Source organism: Pseudorasbora parva, chromosome 8 (genome assembly GCF_024679245.1).
Source record: "Pseudorasbora parva isolate DD20220531a chromosome 8, ASM2467924v1, whole genome shotgun sequence".
Lineage (NCBI taxonomy): Eukaryota > Metazoa > Chordata > Actinopteri > Cypriniformes > Gobionidae > Pseudorasbora > Pseudorasbora parva.
Genome location: NC_090179.1, coordinates 28,556,070 through 28,582,680, shown reverse-complemented (window position 1 = coordinate 28,582,680; position 26,611 = coordinate 28,556,070). Strand labels below are relative to the sequence as shown.

The 26,611-nt window shown below is 38.5% G+C and overlaps 1 protein-coding gene and 1 long non-coding RNA gene across 8 annotated transcripts in view; one reads left to right on the top strand and one right to left on the bottom strand.

Annotated features, from left to right (window-relative positions):
* Positions 1–26,611, bottom strand: part of aipl1 (aryl hydrocarbon receptor interacting protein-like 1) — a 36,336-nt gene that overhangs the window by 1,293 nt on the left and 8,432 nt on the right. Inside the window, exons 3-7 of one of the 7 annotated variants that reach the window (XM_067450640.1) lie at positions 14,598–14,728; positions 9,608–9,675; positions 3,770–3,949; positions 2,036–2,224; positions 146–322 (exon numbers count right to left, since the gene is read on the bottom strand). In XM_067450640.1, the coding sequence (XP_067306741.1) occupies positions 146–322; positions 2,036–2,224; positions 3,770–3,949; positions 9,608–9,675; positions 14,598–14,658 (675 nt within the window). In that variant the 5' untranslated portion in view covers positions 14,659–14,728. Of the gene's footprint in view, positions 1–145; positions 323–2,035; positions 2,225–3,769; positions 4,099–4,283; positions 5,512–5,623; positions 5,878–9,607; positions 9,676–14,597; positions 14,729–26,611 lie in introns of those variants that run through there. The other 6 variants (XM_067450643.1, XM_067450644.1, XM_067450646.1 and 3 more) reach the window with 6 other exon arrangements.
* LOC137084405 (uncharacterized) lies at positions 19,558–25,494 on the top strand. Its single transcript, XR_010906760.1, has 3 exons — positions 19,558–19,614; positions 19,722–19,812; positions 25,097–25,494. It is a non-coding gene; the product is annotated as an uncharacterized lncRNA (long non-coding RNA).

Genomic DNA, 26,611 nt, shown 5'->3' with positions numbered 1-26,611 from the left:
ATTAAGGACCAGCATAAACCAGCTCAAACCAGCTGCCATGCTTCAAAACATACCTAACCAGCATATGCTGTTTTTTTTCAACAGGGGATATAGACATTTTAAGCTACTGAATGTATTAAAAACCAGCTGTGGAGGTGTGTCTTACCTTTGTCTGTACATTCTTTATACACACAATGGCTTCTTTATATTTCATTGTTGCGTCCTCATATCGGCCCTGTTTGAAGAGCTTGTTCCCTTGTCCGTGGAGCACGGGTACCGCTTTCACCCTCTCCTTATCATTCAGAGCCCAGGACTCTCTGTCATACTCACTGGGCTGCTGCACCTGAATCCATTATTGATTACTGTAGTAAGTTTCTCATACAGAATTAATTTCCATTTAATACCATGAGTATCTTGAAAGAAGTGGATAAATAGGTTTGAAAATGATGCCCTAGCTCTACCTAGTGGTCATTTTGTGTACTGTTCTTGAGAATTGAAGGCACTGATCTACTTCAGGTCATAAGTTGATTAATATAATTCAGCCAAAATCATACTGCAGTCATAAAAATACAAAGCTATGAGAGGGTAAAGCTGGTGCACATGTGACATTTATCTTAATAAAGACAATGTTCACACTGCTGTAGCCTAAAAATAATAATTCAAACATATACAGGTGCTGGTCATATAATTAGAATATCATCAAAAAGCTGATTTATTTCACTAATTTGGTTCAAAAAGTGAAACTTGTTTATTATATTCATTCATTACACACAGGCTGATATATTTCAAATGTTTATTTATTTTAATTTTGATGAGTATAACTGACAACTAAGGACAATCCCAAATTTAGTATCTCAGAAAATTAGAATATTACTTAAGACCAATACAAAGAAAGGATTTGTAGAAATCTTGGCCAACTGAAAATAATGAACATGAAAAGTATGAGCATGTACAGTGCTCAATACTTAGTTGGGGCTCCTTTTGCCTGAATTACTGCAGCAATGCGGCGTGACATGGAGTCAATCAATCTGTGGCACTGCTCAGGTGTTATGAGAGCCCATGTTGCTCTGATAGTGGCCTTCAGCTCTTCTGCATTGTTGGGTCTGGCATATCGCATCTTCCTCTTTACCTCCCTCTATAGATTTTCCATGGGGTTATGGTCAGGCGAGTTTGCTTGCCAATTAAGAACAGCAATACCATGGTCCTTAAACCAGGTATTGGTCCAGTATTAAACTGGACAATATTACAACAAAATTTGATTTTGGCTGTACAGCCGCTCATGTGAATCTCCCCCACATTTTTGAATGGGTTTTGTTTCACAATCCTCTCCAGGGTGCGGTTATCCCTATTGCTTGTGCACTTTTTTCTACCACATCTTTTCCTTCCCTTCACCTCTCTACTAATGTGCTTGGAAACAGTTCTGTGATAAGCCAGCCTCTTTTGCAATGACCTTTTGTGCCTTCCTTGTGCAAGGTGTCAATGGTTGTCTTTTGGACTACTGTCAAGTCAGCAGTCTTCCCATGATAGTGTAGCCTAAAGAACTAAACTGAGAGACCATTTAAAGGCCTTTGTAGGTGTTTTGAATTAATTAGCTGATTTGAGTGTGGCACCAGGTGTCTTCAATATTTTCTGAGATACTGAATTTTAGGATTTAGGATTTTCCATAGTTGTCAATTATAATCATCAAAATTAAAAGAAAAAGGCATTTGAAATATATCAGTCTGTGTGTAATGAATTAATATAATATACAAGTTTCACTTTTTGAATGGAATTAGTGAAATAAAGCAACTTTTTGATGATATTCTAATATATGACCAGCACCTGTATTATCACTGCAATGTTTCAGTCTAAAAATGTTTCTAAATGCCCGAAGAAAGTCATTAGACTAAAACCTTGCAGCAAAGCCTTCTTTATAAGCAAATGCAGTGGTTTGGATCTCTTCTTCATTCACTGTCAGTGAAATCCATATAGATCAATAGCTCAATTATGTAGCTCATTTCAAAATGAATGCAAAAATATTTTTTCAGTGGGCCTAAAAGTAATATTGAATTCAGACCTTTAGAAGTTCCATTACAAAGTAAAGAGGCTGTGGTTCTTTCTGAAGCTCGTCCAGATCGTCATAGCCCAGGCTGTGGTAGGCAAACATATTGGCCATGCCGCAGGTGTGAATGTGCCAATCCACTGGATCTTTACCTACTGCGATTCGCCGCAGACTCTTTGCCACTATTGGATACAATCCGGTGTGCTTCTCGGCCACAGAAAGAATAAAAAAAAACATGAAACACTGAAAAGATAATGACTGTTAAACTCTAAAATAGTTTTAAAAAATTCAGGGTAAAAGTTACATAAATAAAAACCTTTAAGCCTAAATTATGCATTTCACTTAATAGTAAAATTTCATTAAATTGAATGGAATAATCCATACACATTTAAATTGAACTAAAAATTATTCAATTAAAATGCGTAAAGACTATTCAAATCAATTTAATGAAATTTTACTATTAATTGCAATTTTGTTTTGTGTGTATACATTTATTGGATTACATATTGGACTGTGAATATTTCAAATTCCATCAAATATTTTAAAAGGCATGGCACTTTTATAAAGCTTGAAAGTGTAAAAGTGTAGTGAAAGTGTAGTTCGGATGTGTCCATAACTGTTTTTGTACCTGTGTCCATAACTGTGTTTGTCTTGACATTCCTATAATGCTAGAGGCTGTTATAGCCACAGTAACCTATCTCTCATGTGCTGGAGCTTGGATGGCAGCTGTAAATGATGATCATACCATGTGGAACAGACTCGGATTAATCCTATTTGGTAAAGATTTAAGCTTTCCATCAGGCTAACGCAATGCCACACTCCAGTCTGCAACTCACTGTGGTATTCCACAACCATAAATTACATGACTAAATGGTCAGTCACTATGTCTCATCTAAAAGTGTTTTCTGTGTAAAGGGTTATCAGTTTAATTCAGCTTTAATGACAGAAATAGTGTTCTGACATTCATTTCATAATGAGTGTCCTAGGCATTTGCTAAATGGTATTTAATGGTTTCATGGATTTTTTGCCCCTCATTCAAACTTGAGGCATGAATAATTTTAGTCTAATTGTGCATACACAGCTATTCAAAAAAAGAAACAAATACATCCACTATTTTATTCTGCAAGGATGCATTAAATTCAGTATGTGTCCGTACAGACCTTTATATTGTTACAAGATATTGTTTTTCAAATTTCTGTTCATTGAAGAATACTGAAAAAAGTATTACAGTTTTCACACAAAATAAAATAAGCAGCAACACTGTATTTAACATAAATAATTAGAATTATTTCTGAAGGATCATGTGATCACTGAATATGACTGGATTAATTATTCTGAATATTCAGCTTTGCTATCACAGGAATGATTTACATTTTAAAATATAATTTTTTTTTCAAATAATTTGTTCAAAAAAATTGTTGCTTTAATATATTAAAATTGTTTTAATTTGCAATAGTATTCCACATTATTACTGGTTTTACTGTACAGTTTTGGTGAGCACAAGGGCATTTCCAAAAAAATCTAACTTTTGAACAGTAGTGCACATAAATCGATTATTTAAGTTAATTGAGAATTAACTGATAATGTGAGAAAATGTTAAAGGTGTCTGAATACATTTTGGTTTGACTGTATATAAATCCAATTCAGATTCGTTTGTTTCAATTCAATTGAATCACCAAGTTTTATTCCACCTGAGTAGTTTGTTCCCCTACTGACCATGGACAACATGAAGGATCACAATATACTTACGATGACATCACACCAGAATTCAGCCACCTCCCCTATGTGCATGGACATGAGCAAAGTCTCCCAGACATCCAGTTTAAACATGTTCCCGATCACCATTTCCATGGGCATACCTGCCTTCTTACTGTCATCTATCACGGTGCGATCATCATTGCAGAGCTGGGTGCGGAAATGGAACGTCACCTGTACGCAACATGGAAGAGTCAGAAATGTTGTATTTGGTTATTTTTAGGTTAAATTTGCTGTTATTTCCACAAATATATCTACAAGCCATTACTAAAGTCCCCTACAGTATAAGCCCATGAACCTAATGCTTATTTGAAGACAAGTGCAAAGGTAAACTTATTATGACATTAAACAGTCAGGAAATCAACTGTCTAATCTGAAATGGATTCTATAATCCTAAAGATAACCTATTAAATGTGTAATGAAACAAAGATGAATATTGTGAATACTGAAATTGTTTAGTCAAACAATTAAATGAACATCCTGGAATAGTTTCTATATTTTGGACTACCTTAGTTCCTGTGACAAATTTGGGCTTCTCACTGGTCCCTCCATGCAAGATGGTCTTCTTGATCCCTTCAGCGCCTATCATCATGCTGTCCTCCATGATGTCTGTGATGTATTTTTATTGGAAGTGTGTTTGTATTTGTATTGTGTGACTGAAGAGGTGTACTACTGGAGCTGGATTAAGAAGGCTGGGATAACAGGATTAGGCCGAACAGCCCCACCTTCTCATCCACAGAAGGGCTTTCCTCAGCATTTTCACACTACATCCATCTCCAACTAGAAGAGCCTAGAACCCTCTGGGATAAGCCAAGGTTCTTCAGTCTGTTCATCCCAACACTGTGTTCCGCAGCCATGCTGAAAGAAAGGCTATGATGCTGGGTTATGGACTCAACGACCCCATCATCGCACACATATGGCCGACAGCTGGATTGCAACGAGTGTGCAACAAGACTGTCGGTGCCGAGCCCCTGCCGAGACAAACGTTTGGAACAACCCATCTGCTTATTGCCGTTTTGTAAAACTGTCCTGGATTACGGAAGAGATACGCCTAAATTACACGCAATTATGGTTTTTACAAGCAATGTCTGAACATTGTGTACTGGCCAATCACCACATCCCCTATTAATAAGCAGGGGTTTACATTAATTCACTGGACAAAGGAATCCGGGACGGGATGGGACACAACCGTCATAAAGTAGCCATTCAGGAGTAAAAACACATTTTGTGATCGTCACGGTTATCCGCTCATCCTTGCTGTGTTCAAATGTAACACATTACGTAGGCCTATAGCCATTTGATATGCTGGTCACAACTGTCTTAAGGATGCAAAGAGAGTTATGTACATTTAAGAACGATTTCTGAAAATCATGTGGCCAATGCTAAATATTGCACAACATTTTTGAATTGAATGCCGCGCCAACTCTCAGTCTATTTAAAATCATGTATCGCCCTCTGCTGGCCACCAGCCACAAACATTGAGACGTTATTGCTATAATTTAGGACTTTCATAATTAAAATGCATTCTGTAATACATTTATGTAGGCTATGTTTAGATTAAAAAGCACTATGAAATGTATAGCCTACATTTACAGTAATATTTAATAATGGCAATACAGTAGCCTAGACCTTAGCTTTAAAGCGTGTACATCATATCACAGAAGTAATAGCTACTGAAGGTTACCCTCATGTTTCTGTGGGCTTCTAGAATAGATACACCGTTTGAAATTTATATATTTTCCTCTCTCTTATACTCTACATTATGCCTTTAATTTTAAGCTATTTATTGCATCCTTACTTAAAGGGTTAGTTCACCCAAAAATGAAATTTCTTTCATTAATGACTCACCATGTCATTCCACATCCGTAAGACCTCTGTTCATCCTCGGAACAGTTTAAGATATTTTAGGTTTAGTCCGAGGGCTTTCTGTCCTTTGAATGTAAGTGTATGCCCACTTGCTGTCCACGTCCAGAAGGTAATGAAAACATCATCAAAGTAGTCCATATGTGACATCAGTTGGTTAGTTAGACTCTTTTGAAGCGTCGACAATACATTTTGGTCCAAAAATAACAAAAATTATGAATTTATTCAGCATTGTCTTCTCTTCCGCGTTTGTTTTCAAACCTCAAATAAAGAATCAAACGGTCATGATTCAAGATTTGAATCGCGTGTCAAACTGGCAAACTCATAGGGCAAACTACTGAAATCACGTGACATTGGCGATATGAATCACGAATCAATCTGCTGATTTGCGACTGTTTGAAATTGATTCTTTATTTGAGGTTTGAAAACAAACGCAGAAGAGAAGACAATGCTGAATAAATTCATAGTTTTTGTTATTTTTGGACCAAAATGTAAAATGTATTGTCGATGCTTCAAAAGAGTCTAACTAACCAACTGATGTCACATGTGGACTACTTTGATGATGTTTTCATTACCTTCTGGACGTGGACAGCAAGTGGGCATACACTTACATTCAAAGGGCAGAAAGCCCTCGGACTAAATCTAAAATATCTTAAACTGTTTCGAGGATGAACAGAGGTCTTACGGGTGTGGAACGACATTGGGATGAGTCATTAATGAAAGAAATGTCATTTTTGGGTTAACTAACCCTTTAATAAATATATTTTTATATCGCAAACTTTTGAATAGTGGTGTGTGTCTGGTGCTACACATGTCTGAGGCTTAAAAAGCTAAATTATCGTCATGTTGCCATGGGTACAAGCCTGAATCTAGCATAAAAGATGTATTATGTTGTTTGGTTTCCTGAAAGGGGTACCAAGTTCAATATAAAAATAAACTTGTAAGTAAAAGAAAATTAATTAAAAATGTTAATGACAAAGAGTGTATTATCATGTTTATGGTTTATGACAAGACTAACCCATTCAGACTTAACTTTTCTGTGGCATTTTTGATTTATGACTTTTTAATATTATAATAATAAAAATAATAAAGGATTGGATTCCTCAAAATTGATCTTTTACCCTGCTCTTGGACTTCTAGCATGTGACAGAGGAGAATAGGGTGTAATTTGGGTGATTTTAAGTTTACCACAACCAGAACATATCGTCCATAAATCTTTATCAAATAGTTTGTTTGGCTATTAATGGTTTTGTAATAATAGATTATTGCACACACCTGTAAAAGTGTGTCACCTGCTCAAAAATGGATAGTTCATTCCTTAAAGGTGGGGTAAGTCTTATTTCAAAACCGTTTTAGAAAAAGGACACGGGCGAGTGGAATAACAAACTTGTAGCCAATCAGCAGGTAAGGGGCGTGTCTACTATTGATGGTGAGAAGAGCGCTCGCTCTCGCTCTGTGCACGTCATTATTCAAAACACACGAGTCACACATGACGGACATTAGCCGAGAACTACTAGCCTAATATGCTGCTTGACTATGCTCGTGTGTCATGTTCGCTTGTTAGTCCATTTGCGATCGTATTGTGTCTCACTTCAGCGATGATAAAGACCCGCTCATTTCCACATCTTATGGAGCATCTAAATCTCATCACTGTGCTTCAAGCATCAGCTCACACAACGTCTCAGACAAGTAAGATACTATACTCCTAATATATGTTTGCTTACTCTTTTCATGATCATTATAACCCTTATCCAGTCATAACTGTAATATGTCGTTAGCTGTAACGTTACTGCTTGTGTTCTATAGAGTTGTTCATGAGAACAGTTTGACCACTACCTCTAATCTTGTCATAATTGTATTAATTTGTAATGTGTCGTTAGTTGGACTGTCGGCTGGTGCTATAGAGTTGTTCATGAGAACAGTTTGACCACTACCTCTAATCTTGTCATAATTGTATTAATTTGTAATGTGTCGTTAGTTGGACTGTCGGCTGGTGCTATAGAGTTGTTCATGAGAACAGTTTGTGATTTTGTGATCGCTATGACTCTAATTTTGTCATAATTGTAATATGTTGTTAGCTGGACTGTGTGCTTGTGTACTATAGAGTTGTTCATGAGACCGGTTGTGTGTGTTTTTGTGATTGCTGTAACTTTAATCTTGTCATAATTGTAATATGTTCGTTAGTTGGACTGTCTTGCTCGTGTACTATCGAGTTGTTCACAAGAACGGTTTGTGTTTTTGTTATAGAAGGGATGATTTTTTTCATTGAATATTCGACCTGGATTAGATACACAGAGATTCTGCCATAGCCGTTGTTTTGGTGATTTGAAATACCAACAACGGTTACCAGATAGCACTTACCCCACCTTTAAAAGCAAGTAGCCTATTCATGTCAGTGAAAGTGTCAGTCATCAAGATGAAAAGTCTTGACGCCATTGTTTATGAACAAGATAGTCAAATGGCTTCATCATGTTTTCATTATGACAGTTTACTCTGTAAATGTTTTCCAATGCAAAAAAAGTCAGAAAATGCTCAAGACAGCACTATATACTATTTGCACAGCCATTTGAAAAATACAGTAAAGTTATATATTAATATATTTAGTGAGGTAACTGAGTACAAGACACTGAATATGTTTCACATTTTTACTGCATACTCTTTGCAATTCTAATTTGTTCACAGCATTGCACAAAAGAAAAAATACACCCTTATTTAAAAAAAAAAAAAAATTGGAATATTGGAACTGGACATACAACATAACTAATGCTCCTTCACACAACCCTTCTCATTAGTAAAAGTTGAGATTCACCTGAGAGAAATGTTTCAATTTAGGAGACATTTTCAGATTTTCTTTTTTTTTTTTTTTAAAGATGTGTAAACTACTTCAACATTTTTGTATGTAATGGTTCAAGCAATGGAATGAGAACTATTAGTTTTATATGGAATGACATATATTCAGCATTCACGAGTAGGCCTATAGTTCATTTTTACTGACATTACATAGCCTAAGCAAATTATATAAAAAAGCACATACTGATACAAAACTAACTGTTGTGCGAATGTAAATAGTGATGTGAGAAATGCACCAAAGTGACTGAGAAAAACTGTAAATTATTGCTAAGATCAGTAGATTTCTGGAGATTTCCATGGCTGTTTGATGACTCCTGCCGTCGAGAGGCTGCAAGTGGGTCTGATGATCTGTGCAGCTCTGTGATTGCTCACCTGCCACAGACGCAGAAGGACATTAATGATGCTGTAAGTGAGGTTTGGTGTCAGAGTGAGTCATGAAGACTGCGTCAGTTCACCCACGCATGCGGCGTCGTGCGGCCACGTGGAGAACGACATGTGCACGACTGAAATGATGCAACTGTACCATATAAACCTGAATATTGAAAATATATCAGTGATCCGCTCGTGTAATGTGATACTAGCTGTTGGGCACAGAATTAAGCTTTGATCCTGTATTCATGAAGAGATGAGGAGAGCACAGGAACAGACAGCTGCTGTGACTGCATGTGTGTGTGTGTGAATGTGTCATTCTCATCCAGCCTTGTCATAATGTGTCACATTGTGCTGACCTGACATTACATGAAAAGTGTAGGAAACATCCTACGTTAGGAGAGGAAGTGGTATCTGAATCGCCATTCCCCTCCAGGGGCCTTTTCACACATCCTGTGCTCTTCTTTCAAGCTCTTCAGTCACCTATGGTTTACTGAGCCTCCCATCACTGTTCCTTTACGACAGGCGCGACAGGTCAAGAATCAAAGGGGCCCGGGATCTCTCTGTATGATGTGCTCACACACACTAGCATATGTCCTCTTACCAGAACATCTACTGGACCCTAGCACATTAATTTCATCCTGAAAACAGGATGCAGAATCCAGGATACATAATTTAAAAGTGGACAAGTAGAATTAAAATTAACTGAAACAATTCTAATTTTAGACAAAATTAATAGATGTGTAGTACCTGTAAGCTCCAGCAGGAGGGTGTCTGTTTGTTCTGCTTTGTTCTGAGTTGATTAGAGCTGCCTGGGCCTGCAAAACAGACACACCTGTAGACCCAAACGAAACACTGCTCTGTTCCTCATAAATGTTCCACAATGTTTCAGAATCAACCCGTAACAAACTCAAACAAGTCCTGGATATTTCTTTAATGGTTACACATTCTCCTAGTTATTTTTCTATAAACATTTCATTGGCTAGAAATTGTTCTCATCTTTATCTGTACCGAACAACCGGAAAAGTCATGGATCATGTAAAGGGGTGGTAGCCTTAAACACAAGATTGCCAGTTTATTCTCAAATAAAGGTGAATGGAGAGCTATTGGGATGACAAACCCAGAGGATGACAAACCCACAGTAACTAAGTACATTTACTTGAGTATTGTACTTAAGTACACTTTTTGACTATCTGTAATTTACGTTGAGTATTCATTTTTCTAGGAACATATAACTTCACTACATTAGAAATTACATTAGTACTTTTACTCCACTACATTGCCATCAAGGTCCTCAAAGTTGAAAGTCGTTTCTGTTGCAGCTTATAAAGTCAGTGGATGATTTTTTTTTTCTTCCTTAAAAGCTATTTGGATATTTTATCAGGAGGAATCACTCTTGTAGAGTAACATGAAGTTCAATAATTGCATAGCATTTTTTGAACACTGATCAGTTTAAAGGGGGGGTGAAACACTCAGTTTCAGTCAATCTCATGTCAATCTTGAGTACCTATAGAGTAGTATTGCATCCTTCATATCTCCGAGAAGTCTTTAGTTGTATTATATTTATAAAAGAAATATAGGCTGTACCGAGTCTTTCCGGAAAAAAAACGAGCGCCTGGAGGCATATCGTGTGGGCGGAGCTAAAGAATGATGAGCGCACACAAAGCGGTGACGTCCTCAAGCATGGAGAAGAAAACGCTACCCTAAATAAACCATGGCATCAGATTCAACTAATACAGATATGATCCAGAATCAGATCCGGAGGCTGAAATAAATTGAACAGGAGGAGCAGCAACATCAGGACGTCCGTCTCTGTGGTATGTACTGTATTTAGTGCCCTGTCAACATTTGTGTGTGTTTACTCGCAATTTATGAGGACATGATTTGGTTTATAGAATATTGTATTATTAAACATTAGCTAAACATTAGCAGTATAGCAAGCAAAAAGGTTTTGCACGTCAGACTATTGTAACGTTATACATAGAACAACAATGGAGTAACCATTAGCGCATTTGAATGACGAATCACGCTTTGTGAGAACCTCCCCTAGTTTTATTTTGAGTGGTTTTACAATAAACAAACTGACACCTATAGTGGTCAAACAAATGTATTTAAACACACACCATAGATTGCCTGCTCCATTGATAAATTAACTAACGTTATACACGATCGTATCATTTACTGATGTTTACTTACGTGACGATAGCCAACAACAGACATTTGAAGCAGTTTTACTCACCGCGCATGACCATGAACCTTTATCGTTGGGACCGCTCTGTCAAAAACACACTTCTTTGGTAATTGTTGATTTCGTGAAGTCCTGTGACAGCAGTGACCGTGGAGATCCACTTTTGCGACGCGACTGAAGCGTGATGTGACGGTTATCGTCATTTCTGTGTTCAAATCGGTTCAAATGCAGTGCTGCCTTCCCGGATTGCTATGCGGCCGTGTTAAAGTCGCTTGATGTCACCCATAGGAATAAAGTGAAGCGCGGCGCCACAGAAGTGTTGCACGGACGAGTGGATCTGCACCTGAGAGCAGTGTTTATGGGCGTGCATTTTCTCTCTCGCTCTGGTCACTGCTCTCTCACTGCTCTTTGGAAGAGCCTGTACGGCCCATACAAGGACCTTCCGCTCTGTCAACGTCAAGCCGACCCATACTCGAAAAAAACTCTCCGAAACTTGTGAGAAACCGGAAGGAGTATTTTTGACACAGTATATTTTTGATACTCCATCAAACGCCCAACATTAGTTTTTGAAACTTTGTCTATGTTTAGGATGGGAATCCAAGTCTTTAACAGTGTAAAAAGCTCAGTATGCACGAAACAGCATTTCACCCCCCCTTTAAGGCAAAATGGAAGAAGACAGATGTCAAAATACTAATTTTGTCGAGTAATCACATAAACAAAGTTGATTATGTCTTAAGTGAAGGTAAACAGTTGGAGAATATCAGATGTGTATCAGTGTATTGGTTCTATGCATTCGTTCTTAAAGTGACAGCCACATTGTAAAGAGCTTTGTAACTTTTATACAAGTATTTAAATGAGTTTAGGGTAGTTGTATGCTAGCATGTCGGATGGAGCGTCACTGACTGGCTTAAACCATGATGTGTCACTGACTGGCTTAAACTATAGTGTGCATTTATACAACAATAATAAAATAATGTGTTGACATATAAAATTAAATTTACTTTTGATACTTGAGTACTTTTGAAAACAAATACTTCTGTACTTTTGCTCAGGTTAAAATCTGTTTTCACAAATTTCACTTGTAATGGAGTAATATTTGACCAGTAGTACTTTTACTTTTACTCAAGTAATGAAGTTGTGTACTTTGTCCACCTCTGGACAAACCTGATCTGTGACTATTGCACCTTTGAGCATCTCACTTAACCTAAGAAAAACTTGATATGACACTATTCTGAGTTCGCTGATTTAATACAGTAAGATCCTGTCAGAATAAAGAATTCAAAGTTGACAGTGTCCTGATGGCCTTTGGGAACCAGGGCAACGAGTGGCCCGATATCTCCCCCCTGGAGCCTCATGTACCTCCCCTCGACCTTTAGATACATACCACCGTGCATAGCAGGCAGTACAAAGGGCACATGAGCGCACGCTCACACACAGTGCCTGCTGACACAGCCACCTTCCAAACATCATGTGGGACAAGCTATTCTATAAGCTCCATCACTCAGGGAGACCAGCTGACTGGGATATTCTGGGATGGCTGTAGAATCAGATGGTCCAGCTCTTAACCTTAAATGCTCTTTAACCTCTTCGCACTTTAGAGTCCTGCAGTCTCCAACAGATCTATGACAGACAACATGGACTCTCCATGGGTCAAAGCATTATCACTAAAGAGTCTGGTCATAATACTCTCTAAGCAAGGCATTACTTCACACACAGACAGGTCACCCTCCTCTGTACTGCCAAAACACCCGTAATGATCTATGCACAGGTGTAATTTTGCACTGAGGGCAAAACTAGCTGTTTATCATTTACCGTGACTTGTAAATTAGCTGTTATTGTACTAAATCTCATTCAAAATGATGCATCCAAAGTCCAACTGGTCAAAGGACAACCCATAGCTCATGGTATTTGACTTCATAGACATAAAACCTCTTATAATGCTTTAAACGCAGTGTCATCGTGGAAGGGATGATTGTCAGTGGATAGTGACTTACTCTTCAACGTTTATCCTTAAACAAGCATTAGCTGAACCAACCTGAAAAAACAAGGTCTTTGAAAAAAACAAGATTTTAACTTAAAGACCTGGGTATACTTTATTTTAGTTCAATTCACTTTACGCACAACCTAAAGTGTAGCCATACTTTTACCTGTTCTCACAGAATTCCGTGAAATCAACACGGACCCTTTACTCAAAAATCCGTGGTAGTTTCACGGAATCGCCGAAAATTCCATGATGGGTTCACGGAAGTGATGCCTATGTAAGTCAATGACAGTCAGCTTCCATGGTCCACACACGGATTCCGTGTTGGGACTCCAGTCGTATCTGCCTGTTATATCCTGTTTTTTTTATAATACACAAATGGGTAGGTTTAGGGAAGGGATTGAGTTAAGTGTTCAAAACGTGTCTGAATGAAAAGAAAAATAAATGTAAATAAATTTTGCTGACTGAATCAAACTGACGAATATAAGGTGTTGGAACAGGGAATCCGTGTGTGGACCACGGATGCTGACTGTCATTGACATACATAGGCATCACTTCCGTGAACCCATCACAGAATTTTCGGCGATTCCGCGAAACTACCACGGATTTTTGAGTTAAGGGTCCGTGTTGATTTCACGGAAATCTGTGAGATCAGGTTGTACTTTTTACATGTTTACTATGGGGAATGCACACAGGAATTGGGCTAATTTCCGCCTCCATATGAATGATTTAGGTGCTCCAACTTACGCATAAATACAGTGGAGAATTAGACCAAATCGCAGAAAATCGCAACATCAACAAATTTTTGAAGATGGTAACAACAACAAATGTCCGTATTGTCTTGCTCATAACTTCTGGAGAGAAATAGAACAGACACTGGACAAACAGCACGCTATAAAATGAAGTATACTTTGCCATGTGTTTGCACCCAAACAAACAAAAAAAATTGTGCTTAAAGAAATTGTACGTTTTTTTTTTTTTTACCTTAAAATATACGTTTCAAAATCATTTTGATGTTACTGACTTCTAATAAGCCAAATGGCTTCTGCTCTTTCTCATGCTCCCCGCTGCATGTCTGTTAAAGGGTAATGATTTAGCATTAGGCTTTGTATTTAAATTGGGTCATTAATGTAGTGGAGATGTGAAATTATTTTTGAATTTGCCTTCTAGACTGAGAAAAGACAGAAAATGTATTTTTGTCTCATGGGGATGAAAGACAACAACTCCCAGAATGCACTTGCTTTGCTGCCCTATGAGCCCCCCCCCCCCCCCAATGCCACCGCTACTGGATAATTTGCCCACCACGTTAATTTTCATAAAATCATTTAGTTCAGTTAGAGAACAGACACTAAAATTAAAAACAGAATGTGTCTGTTCAATAACGTGTGAGTGAGCCGAACAATAGTCACGGTACAAATGTAGTAGGAGTCAGATTACATTCATCACTAGAGCTGAGGTAAGCGCCACCACTTCATACATTCACAGCGCATGTTCAGTCTGGCGCATTTTCAGTTCATGCCTTGGGAATTTTAACTTACATAGAAATTAATTTGAAAAGTTGAAACACTCACTTTGCTCCACACCGCTCCGTTTACATGAGCCGAGTGCTGTTGATTGAGATCCCACCCCCATGCGCGGGTTGAAAACATGCAGAAATAGCTCTCTCTGCTGGCTGTAGTCTTTAGCCTTTGGCCAAAAAATTCTACAATGAGACAATAAGAATATATTTGTGCCATCAGAGGACTTTTTCCAGAAATAAAATACATAAATCTGTACACAAAATACACAAAAAAACGAAACGTATCTGTCATTCTAATGCTATTCTTTTTGTAATGGTTGGTTGCGCATACTTTTTTTTTAATGCATCAAATACTGACATCAAGGAAGCATTATAGAGTTCCACTATGTAAAAGCAAACAAATATTTATACCAGTATCTATTAATATGTTAAATAATAAGATGAAGTGTAATTGTTATGAATTATTTTTTTTTAAATGTTTTTCCTCTTAGTGTTGTATGCTGTGTACTATTGCAGCTTTGAGTCCAAGACAAATTTCCTGAAATAGACAATATAACTCTAACCTTATCAGTCTGCATGGTTTTTGAAATCATTTAGCTTGTCAAAAAAAATCATGTTTACAGCTATCAATTGTAATTACGACAGGATCGGCTCCCAAGTTGCAAAAATACACAAAACTACATACAGGACCTTTGTTTTTGGAAACTCAAAACACTTGCACATGGGCTATTGACCACTCACAAGTCTGTGTGGACATCAGGCTTCACGTGGACGGTGTGTATGACCATCAGAGGACTGCTTATGACAAAAATTACGCCACAAAGACTGTCTGCAAGACAGCAGAAGTGAATTATACCTTGGACTTGTTGTGAAATTTGTTTTGATTTGAAATATGTTACTGAAACTTGCTTTTGGTAACATATATTTTGGTGTCGGTTTACCCGCCTTGGAAGCCTTAAGCCTTTGGTAAAATATTAGATGATTTAAAAATATTGATGCCTGGAACACAGCACAAGTGTGACGTTTTGGTGATTCGGATAAGATACAGTGTGCTTTATGTTGTATTGGAAATATACATCTAGATAAAGAAGTAGTATAATTACACTATTAATGTAAAACACCTAATACTGACAGATAGAGTTGCATTTCATATTGTTTTCTTGCTTTTATTTTCTTTGAAACCAAAACCAAAGCCATTCTTACTCTATGATACTGTTCTTGTGTAATGCAAGTGTGCTTCAGTTGAGTCCTACAGTAGCATCTTCAAAGCCCTCTTAAGATGTTGGATTTAAGAGAGCACGCCAGCAAATCCTCTTCATATAAATCTCATTTAATGTGTCCACTCCAGCCTACAACCTGAACACTCTGTAACCTCACAGACATTCCATCATAAACCCCACCTAACCCACACATGCTCGTCCAGCCCTTTGACATCTGGTCACATGAGAGAAATGTTCAGCCACGCAGATGTCGCTGAACGTGCTGCTAGTGTGATGCTGGAGAGGAGCTCTCTCGAGGGAGTGCGCAGTGTGTGGTGTTCTTAGGTCCCGCAGGTCTCCGGGGGGGCCAGAGCGGAGTAGAGTCAGAGCCAGACACGTGTTGGGAAGCCAGAGACCGAGGCGGCCAGCCGCAGGGCTAAGCCAAAGCTGGGATGCATTATCACATTCCACCATGCAGAGAGCCAGAGCAAAAGGTCCACTAAACAGTCCGCTCGCAAGAATGCAGGCAGCGGGGAAGTTGTGGAATAACACAACATTTTCTGTGTTTATGTAGCAATGTAGCTGAGGAATGTGGCTCATGTGATTCTGGAGTCATCGCAAATGATTTCCACCTTTAGATCCCCTGAATGAAAAACAAATAGGTGGAAAACGCAGTTTAATGATGATGTAATATAAAAATGAAACCCTTTGTTTTTTAACTTTGGAGGAGTGGCAGAAATCCTTGTTCTTAAGAATAATCTGAGGTCAGGACTAGAATCAGTGGCGTTTCTCAAAAGAGTAGTGCCTCATACTTTACATTCCTGTGTCCCTGTGGCTTCCACAGGTGAACAAGGGCATGTATGCTTGTCATGGTTCACATCACAGGAAAGGTTATAAATAAACATAAATACACAGATCACAAGGGCATCAGGGTGTGGATGCTAGAAAAGGCTCAGGTGAGGGCTTCAGAGAGCTGTGCCAACATCTTAGACCCCAGTCCCACCCGAACGCACTCACTGAACTTCCCTGAATCAAACGCAATCTTCAACCCTGGAAAATGGGTCAATTAGCCACAAGAAAGAGAAAGAGCGTGAGAGAGTTTGAGGGAGCGTCCGTGTGGGAATGCCAGAGTTTAGAAAATGAATAAAAATGCTTTGTTGTAATTTATTCTGAAGTTATGAGAGAAGTCTAACACGTGTTTGGAACAATTTATTTAAATATGCAATTGTTTGCTCTAAAGCTTGGATGCATGATGGTATTTGCAATGAATAGCACATTATACAACCTCAACCTCAGATTTGATTGGCCAAGCTGTGTCTGTTTGAGCGTTCCAGACAGATTGCCTTGCATTAGTGGTGGGGTTTTTAATTGATTCTTTCTGCAGGTTAGGTAGTTACAGCAGTGAGTTGTGACAATTAACAGGCTTTATGAATAATTCTTTTGTTCAACCAATTTGTTCAAAAACACAGATTCTTTCAGGAAGTGGTTGGCTGCAACTCACACACTTCTCTATTTTACAGTAGGTAAAAACCTAAAAGAGTGGTATGTCAGAAATCACAGTATTCTTAAAACAGTAGAGGAAAAGTTCCCAGGTGACACTACTTTCTGTTAGATGATGTGCTCATCTAATGGACACTTTACTGTCCCATGAGGCCATGGGAGAGGATTTGTAACTGGCAGTGAAGCAAGGAAACTGATGTTCGTAGGTCAAATAACAATGACAAGATGGCAAATGTAGTACTTTCGGATTAAATTCAGGTTACACTTTATTTTGATGGTGCACTTTAGACATTCTACTAACAATAAATAACTTGCCAACTACATGTCAACTAACTCTTAGAGTATTAGTAGTCCGTTAGGGTTTGCGTAAGTAGAATGTCTGTTGGAGAGCATTAAAATAAAGTGTTAGATATTAAGCGGACAGTCTACCAATACTAATTAGCAAGTTGACATGTAGTTGCAAAGTTACTTATAATGGTAGAATGTCTAAAGTAAACTGTCAAAATAAAGTGTTAACTAAATCCACATGGCGCGCACACACACACGCACGCACACACACACACACACACACACACACACACACACAGCTGATGCGACGGCAGCCATATTGCGCCAGAATGCCCACAACACACCAGCGGATCCCATCCTGGGATTGTTTAATGACCACAGAGAATCAGGACCACGGTTTAACCTCTCATCGGAAGGACGGTGCTCTTTGACAGTACAGTGTCCCCATCACTATACTGGGGTGTTAGGACCCACACAGACCACAGGTTTAGCACCCCCTGTTGGCCCCACTAACACCTCTACTAACCTAGTTTTCCCAGTTGGTCTCCCATCTAGGTACTGACCAGTCTTGGGTTAAAGGGTGATATAGCTGCTATAATGGAAGTACCTATTCGGAGATAAAGATGAATGTAGCACTGATTCATGTAGGAATACAAAAAGTGACTCTTAATGAGTCGCTTGTCATTCGGAAAAACTGAAAATTTAGCGCAAAAATGAATTGGTTTAATTAATGAGTCATTGAATCAACCGATTCGTTCACAAACACTGATTAATTAAGCAACAGAAACCGCCAGTACTGCTGCTGATATAATTCTGCTGTTTGGAACTATTTATCAGTAGTTACAATATCACGTAATTTGCTTATCATCAGTGTACGACAGCAAGCCTGCAACCAGGTCCCAGCCGTACGATTCAGTACTATAGTATTCTCTATTACCTAAATATATTACCTAAATGCAGGGTTTGACAGGCCTCAGCCCGTTGAGAGATCAGCTGAGAGCAACAATGAGCCAGTGTGGGAAACGCCATGGTTCCTTTTTGTCAAACAATAGCGCTAGGCCCCGTACCATGCTGCTTTGCTTGTCATGTCACCCTGTTCACATGGACACACATACTGTTTACAGGGAATAAGGAACTATGTTCATTCTTTAAACTGCACTGCAGAGCAGCTTTGTATTATCTGTACGTAATGACGTGGTGGAATATACACTGTCCCACAAGCTACTTCAAAGAGTATTGTACATATCTTAGTGTATTTTAAATACACCCCCTAAAAAAATGCATCAGATTATTTGCTTTAAAGTGAAAATTATGTAATCACCCATTGTGATCACTGTAATTTTTTGTTATTTATTTGTATATTTAAAATGACTAAATACTAATTTTACAAAATTACATAGAATATTTAACATTATATATATATATATATATATATATATATATATATATATATATATATATATATATATATATATATATATATATTATGAACGTCTTCCTAATGTTGTTGATTGGTGTACATTTCTAATTTTAATATTTTGTTTATATAGTTACATAAAATGATTTGAACTTAGGTGCCCTCCTGAAGCTAAACAAAATCTAAACACATAATTGGTGGGATAGACTTAAGTCTAAAAAGAGGATCGACATTGTCGCGTTGTCCTGTTCGCCCCAAAACAATCCAATGTTTTGTCACCTGGCAGAGTCCATCTCTCTCTCAGACCATAAGACTAGAGAGGGCCTGACAGACCAGACGGTACCACAGCAAATCATTTGAGGTCAGAGAATTAAAGGTTGCTGTATGTACAGTGTTATTAAAATTCAAAGAATTACATATTAGAAATGTACCAATAGAAAGTAATACTGATATAAAAAAGGCACGTGGCTCCAAGCTCAACTGTGAGGATGGGAGCGTTGAGGGAGACGTATAGAGGAATCATGTCCCTTTAATGAGATTGTCTGGCTCGTGTAGTTCCCCTGGTCAGACTTTCCATGGAATTACATAATCAGCCTTTAAACAGAGAAGGGGATCGTCTGGTGGACAGGTCTGTGACGACGTCACTGCTAGGATTAAGCATGAAGGTACAAAGATGACAGATTAATGTTTCAAAATGAATTTCAACTGCATGTCTTCTCCTTCCTGCTCAGAAATGTACTCCTTTAATACATTTTTCACCTATTCATTCTAGTATTTTCCAAACCGGGTCTCTCCCATGGCTATTTCTGGATCGGCTGGCTACGTGCTGCTATATGCATCACACTGCTTCATTTAACCAGGAGGCAAGTTACTTACTCATACATTGGTGGGTGTACATATGCTCTGAGTCATCCAGCCTTCAGACACCCTGCATATGGGATTTTCCAGCAGCATCTAATGAATCCACCAGACTGTGCATGGAGCGGCTGTGATCACAGGGCCTGAACATGGACATGCTTGTTTTTGACCAGGAATTGAAGCCCCCAAATGTCCCTTTTGTAAGGCAACGTTTGAGGGCAAGTACGTCAAGGTTGTGTTAAACTATGATCACATAACCTATAAACGTGCATTAAATCACACATTTGCAAAACATTACAGTATTGAACATATTATTTAACTCGCATGATATATAAATACCCATGCTAGTGAGTTATAGGGTTACTTAGGAATAGCTGATGGATTCTTAAGTCGCAATGAAACAGAAGTTAACAGAAGTTATTTTTTATTGTTTTGAGATGTACATATACCTTGTATTGTCTACTTTGAATATTAGAAATATTAGAATCTCAAAACAAGAAAGAAATCTTTCATTACTTCTGTTTCATTGCGATTCATGTGTCTTTAGAAGACTTGGGATATAGTGTATATTTTGTATGAATCACTTTTATGGTGATTTAGGTTTTGTTTTGTTTTTCCAACTAGAAAATTCATGCTACGATATATTATCTTTTGTGCTCCATGGAGAAAAAAAATATCAAAGAGGTTTGAAACTACATAAGCTGAGTAAATGATTTTAATTTTCGGTGAACTCTCCCTTTAAAGCACACTGTCAAGACATAAAAGGACGGGTCATGTGCGTCAGCACTGGAGGAACATTTAGACGCTGGAAATCTGGGCCATAGGCCATTCCTGCAGTGAGTGTCAATGACACGAGCAGCAAAGTTCAGGTGGGATGCAGACATATAAATATGGAGACCTGTAGTGTACGTGCTGTAAATGAGAGTGACAGCCTTACATTCCAGGTGACTATTTTACTAAGCAATGGCTTTCTTCCTGGCTATAAGACCGAACAGTCACCATGAATCACCCTCAGTCTCTTGAGGCCATTGTACAGTACTGGATTACACATTGTGCCGCTTGCCAGTCAGACAGGTTACATGACACCCGCTGTGCAACAGGCAGACTGCGGTACATTGACCCGGTAATGGGAAAAAGGCACCGGCGTGCCACAAGCTTAAGGGCAAAGGCCAGGCAGGATTGCGGGATGCTGGAACAGTGTTGCGACATGGATGTTTCGTCAGGTGAATGATCTCCTGCTTGCCTGGACTCAAGGTAATCTGGTTAAGCAGCTTTAACCCTGCGGACAGGGGGGAATTTAGACTAGTTGTAGAACTCCTTGCGCCAAGTCTGGATCAGTTCTCTTGCTCTTTGTCCAAGCAGTCCATGTGGACATAAATGTTTCATCAGTCCACCCAAATGGGCTTCTGTTTTGTGAACAGATTTGGTGTGAATGAGTGTGGGACATGGCATGTGTGGAACATGGTGTACCAATGACTCTTCAAATTCCTATGTCCTTTCCAATTTCAATTGAATTAAAAGTCAAGTTGTTCCAGATGCAACTGCTTACCCTTCACAAAAAGAAATACACCACAAAAAAAAAGAATAATAATAACTCCAGGACTTAATTTGTAAAACACAAGGACGATCAGATTTGATCCTGTGTTAAAAGTGAGGAACAAATCAAGATTTACAAAGACAGAAACCGGTATGAAAATGTTCTTATGCATACGTAAACTGAAGAGCATGTGTGCAAACATTTTGCTCCTCATATACCAGTAATTAAATTAATTCAACATTACAAAAGCATAAAGAAAACTAATATGCATTTATATAAATCATATTTTAACTTTTTGATAAGAACGTCATTCAATTTATGACTATATCATTTTAAAAAGGGATGCATTTAAGAAAAATTGTGCAAACAGACATTATATAATCATTCAATAATCCAGAAACCGGTCATACGCTCACATTTGGGATCATTATACGCAAGGGTACTCCATGACCCTCGGTTTGACCATTATCTGAAGTCGAAAGTACTTTGACAGTTCCTGACGGTTGACTTGAGCACCCTTCACCTTGGTGCAGAGTAACTGTGAGGTATCTGACCTTTGCCATTTGAGATTATTTTGCACTTGTGGGGCCCTTTCAAGCTCAAACGAATTCAACAAAAAGGGCTCTGTGACCCGTCTCACATTCAAAGAATGTTCCAGTTCAACATAAGCAGTCTACAAAAAATATTTGTACTTGTCCCTCATATGAGAGCCAACAACCAAATAAATAAAAACAGAACAAAAAATAAAAACAGTGCATCTACTTACAAGTCTATTGGGAATCGTAGCATGCAACAGATGTTACAAAGGCTTGTTTCTCTAAAGAATGCTTTGAGATGCACTATTCAATGGTAAATAGTAAATATTATAATTAGATTCAGATTTAAGAGTGCTTTGTTTCACAATTAGCACTTAAATCAATTAGTACCACTGTTTTAAGTGGTGGGACAGAGGCTCGAAAGTGACCTTTTTGAAGACAAGGTCATCAGCCTAGCTTTAAAACGGCTCCAACATAAGAAGATTACCCCTAACCTATCACACTAAATTGAATCTTGGCCTTGCAAGCTTTTCAAAAATATGACTCAAGAAAGGCTAGGATATATAAATCATGTTCATGAGAATTTACAACGGCAATAAAGCATAAATAACATTTTTTGTAAGTGAATATAAACAAGGCATGTTTTCCCAAAAGCCTTTTTATTTCTTTACTTGAGCAGCACATCACTGAAATCACATTTTGTTCATATTGAAAGCCTGTTCACTTGGACCTTCATAGTAATCTCGTCTAAATGTAGCTGATAACTTCACCGTCTGACTCTAAAGAGGGTTAGTGCGGGAGGTTCTGACAGTAGCATACTATCTATGGCCTAAGCGCACCTGAAACACAGACTGGCCGAGCTTCTTATGTGTGTGCCTTTTCTTTAAGAGCAGATGAGACAACGACCCTCAACAATCTTTTAATGCACTTGCGGGGAGATTGACATTAGACTAGAGCGGATCACGTAGGCGATCTTCGTACATGACCTGGAGAAGCCCTGGGGGGGAGGTCAGAACTATAGGTACGGTTAACATGTGCAAAGCAATGTGACGTTGAAGAGCCTGATGAGAGAATGGCATGTTCTTGTAAACATTTGGAGGGAGAAAAACAGAGCATATTTCCGGCGTGTGGCATCTGGTTCTGCTAAATGCCGAGAATATTCTCAGTTTTCATCTGGCTGGGAGGATTTAGAGGGATGAATTTTCATATCCTGTTTTCTGTACTGAAGAAGTTGGCCTTGAGGAGTTTATGGCTTGCGTAAGGTTAGTTGACGTGACAAGGGTGTATACGTCGAGCTGTGCTCGTGAACAAGGTCAGATTCGTACATCGTGTCCACAAGCACATAAACACACACACAAAATGATATTTACTGTACGCCATAGAATGACCTCAGAAAGAAAAGAGGAAGTTGCATACACTCTGCAGTCATTCCCTGGAGGATCTCTGCGCCTTTCAACACACAAACGTCAAAGCCTGGGCACATCTCCAGAATACATGAAAACATCTACAAGAACACTAAAACTTGTCTTTCAGTAGTACTCAATGTTTGCATCTACTACACACTACCATTTGCTGCAGCAGAAGAGCAAGATGGCCACCCCTGTCAGCTCTGCTGAGAGTACAGTACGCCACTCCCTGTCTGCTCCACACCCAAATAAGGGCAAGGGGACCTCAAGCCAGGAATGTGGTTGAGTCAGCATGGACCCCGTACGGTAGATTTTGTTTATGAGAAGTACCCGAGAAGTACGAATAGCCAAGCTCAGGCAGCTCACGTGAGCAGGCTTGCTGGAGGGACAAAAATGGGATCGGTCCGATGCAAGATTGGTTGAGACGGCCTCATCGACTGTCTGGAATGACTCAAGGCCTGAACCGTGACGCCGTTACCTCTGCATCTGCATCTCTGTGCTGACATGCCAGGAAAGAGCCAACCACAACAGTTCTTCAGCTGGCAGCTTTAGCTGGTACACAAGGACATAAAGCTTGCCAGTGAAGAACTGCTGCAGGTCAGCCAGTGGGCTTCCCAGAATCTGTTCTGTTTCAGAAACTGAACAGGGCGTGGCAAGATCTGCAGAGAGGAAGAAAGAAAGGCATGTTTGAGGCATGAATCAAACTATGCAATAAGACTTAAGTTTAACGTTGGTCACAGTATAACATTTCAGTTCATTATAATTCGTTGTCAGGACGATAAGGTAAAATGACATCATCAATACTAAAACCAGTGGAACTTAATGAGTCTTGATACCAAAGCAAAAAAAACAATATATGCTATTGAACACAATTTCTTACATAAAAAGTCAATATGAATTTATAAATGTTATAAATCAAATTCATTAAAATATATTTTTAAATTATATACATTATTAATAATAATAATTATTATTCATAAAGTATTGCTTCAATTATTCAAATAAAAAAATTAAATACAACTAAATTCAGTTAGCAAAGAAATAATTTAGCAGCTTAATAAAGAGCAGCTGACATTCTCGTTTTATTTATTTCCTATTTGATTTTTGATTAATATTCATGACCATCAATTGCTAAGACATTATCATCAAAAAGGTCATATCATATGACCATTCCTATATCTTGTGCCTATATGTGTGTGTGTATTCTGTAAAGATTGCTGTGCCTTGTGTTGCTGCTGTGCACGTGAATTCTCTAGTTATAATATACAATCCATAATGCTTATCAAATTCATTAAACAGCCATCATCCCGGAAAATGTAAAACAGATGGGGGGGTATCTGAATAACATTTAAACAGTTAATTTTTTCCATTTTCACTGGCACAGCCATGCAAAAAAAAAAAAAAAAAAAAAAAAAAAAAAGAGCGAGCGAGCGAGAGAGAGAGAGAGAGTTAGTCATGTGCTCTTTGCCTCAGAGGTATTACAGGCCTGCTACTGCTTCAGCATTCATTCACTCAGCTCAACTCCAGCCTTTAATTGAGTACAGATAAATCCGCTGCCTGTATGCCGGACCGAAGCGTTTGATCATGCTCAAACTGTTCTGCAGAGAGACCATCTACCACTCACCCCACATTAAATGTTTCTCTTTATCCAATTGACTTAAATGTTTAGTTTCATTTCCAATACACGCCTGCTTCATTTAACCAAAGAATATCTTGTATGCAAAAAAAAAAAATCAGGCCATTCATTCTTCTCTCAGGGAAGCTTGTGAAGTATGGTTTCATTTCCTGATTACGTTTTTTTCTCTCACAGACAGGCTGTCTCTGGGCCTCACTCTCCCATTGATCTGCTCGGCATTAAAGGTGGCCGTAAAGCTCTGCGCATTTGCTGCAGTTCAAGGGCGAGTGATGAACCCACTGACCTCGCTGAACCACGGAAAAAGGTCCAGTTTGCAAAGCAGCGACTGGCCCTGGATTGACACTCCCACACACATTCAGCTTTGCTCCCTCTGTCTCTTTCACACACATACTCTCACCCACGACTCGGAAATGCCAACTCTTGCCAAACAGCACGGATGATCTGCCCATACTCATTGAGCTGCCCAGCAGAGAAGCAAACACAGTGGAGTGACAAAGACTTCAAGTTCAAACTGCACACATATATGTGTGGAGACATTTTATGCGCACTTTATTCATTACATGTATACAGAATGTCCGTCTTGGTCCCTCTTTCACTATATGCTACAGAGAATATGACAGTTAACTATATGAGTGAGTGAAATTTAGTGTACTCAGACACTGCTACACAATATTTCAAAACTACCATTTACAATATGAATATAATAAAAAAAATTAATTGCACCTCTTTTGTGATTTATCACATACTTATTATGAAATTAAGCATACACCATTGATAACATTTAAACCATTTTTAATTTTTTTATATACAATAAAGTAAACCATCAGATTTAAAAATATCAATAATCAGTAAAAAAAAGTCTGCACAACCACTATTTACACACAATTAACTCCCGGAACGCTTTTGGAAACGACATACCTTGAATAAGCTAAATTTGGGTTAATCATCCGGGAGTTCAGGGTATGTGTGATGGTAAATTAACCTCACTTTCATGAATACCCTCCAGCTTACTCTTCTAGTCAACATTTAAACATTTAACCAGCTACTAAGGCCCTGCCCACACGAACATGAGTATTTTCAAAACCGCAGCTCTTATCAAGGTTAATTATCCAGGTATTGTTAAAATGCGCTGGAAATGTTGAAAAAGTACTTACTCGAAAATGAAATTCTAATCTATGACAGTAGGTTACTACTACTACTACTACTATGAACAAAGCAAAAAAGAAATGGATGCTCACAACATCTATTTTGTTTTCAGTGAAGGAAATCACATTTGGTAGCTTCTCCCTTCTGCTGAGTCTTTAGCCTGTTGTTATCAGACACCAGGGCGGTTGAATCGTCCTTTGTCTAAAGGCGGAGATAAGATCCTTCTATGTCCAGGACACTGCAGGCAGGGAGGGCCCATAGCTTTGGTTACAAGACTTAAAGACAATCACACACCACTGTCCAGTATCACATTATTATGTGCCCTCTAAAGTTGTGACACCCATGGATTTAACCCCACTGAATGGGCGGCACAGACAAAACGGAGCTGGATAACATGCAGTTATAGAAAAGCCAGAGAGTTCTCTTCAACCCACTCTCCGAGAGATGAAAAAAAAAAAAAAAACCTTTTTCACTAGTCCGTCGCATATCTGTGATGTCCCCACCCAGTCAAGACGCTCAAAGAGCCACAAGCTAACAAGTGGT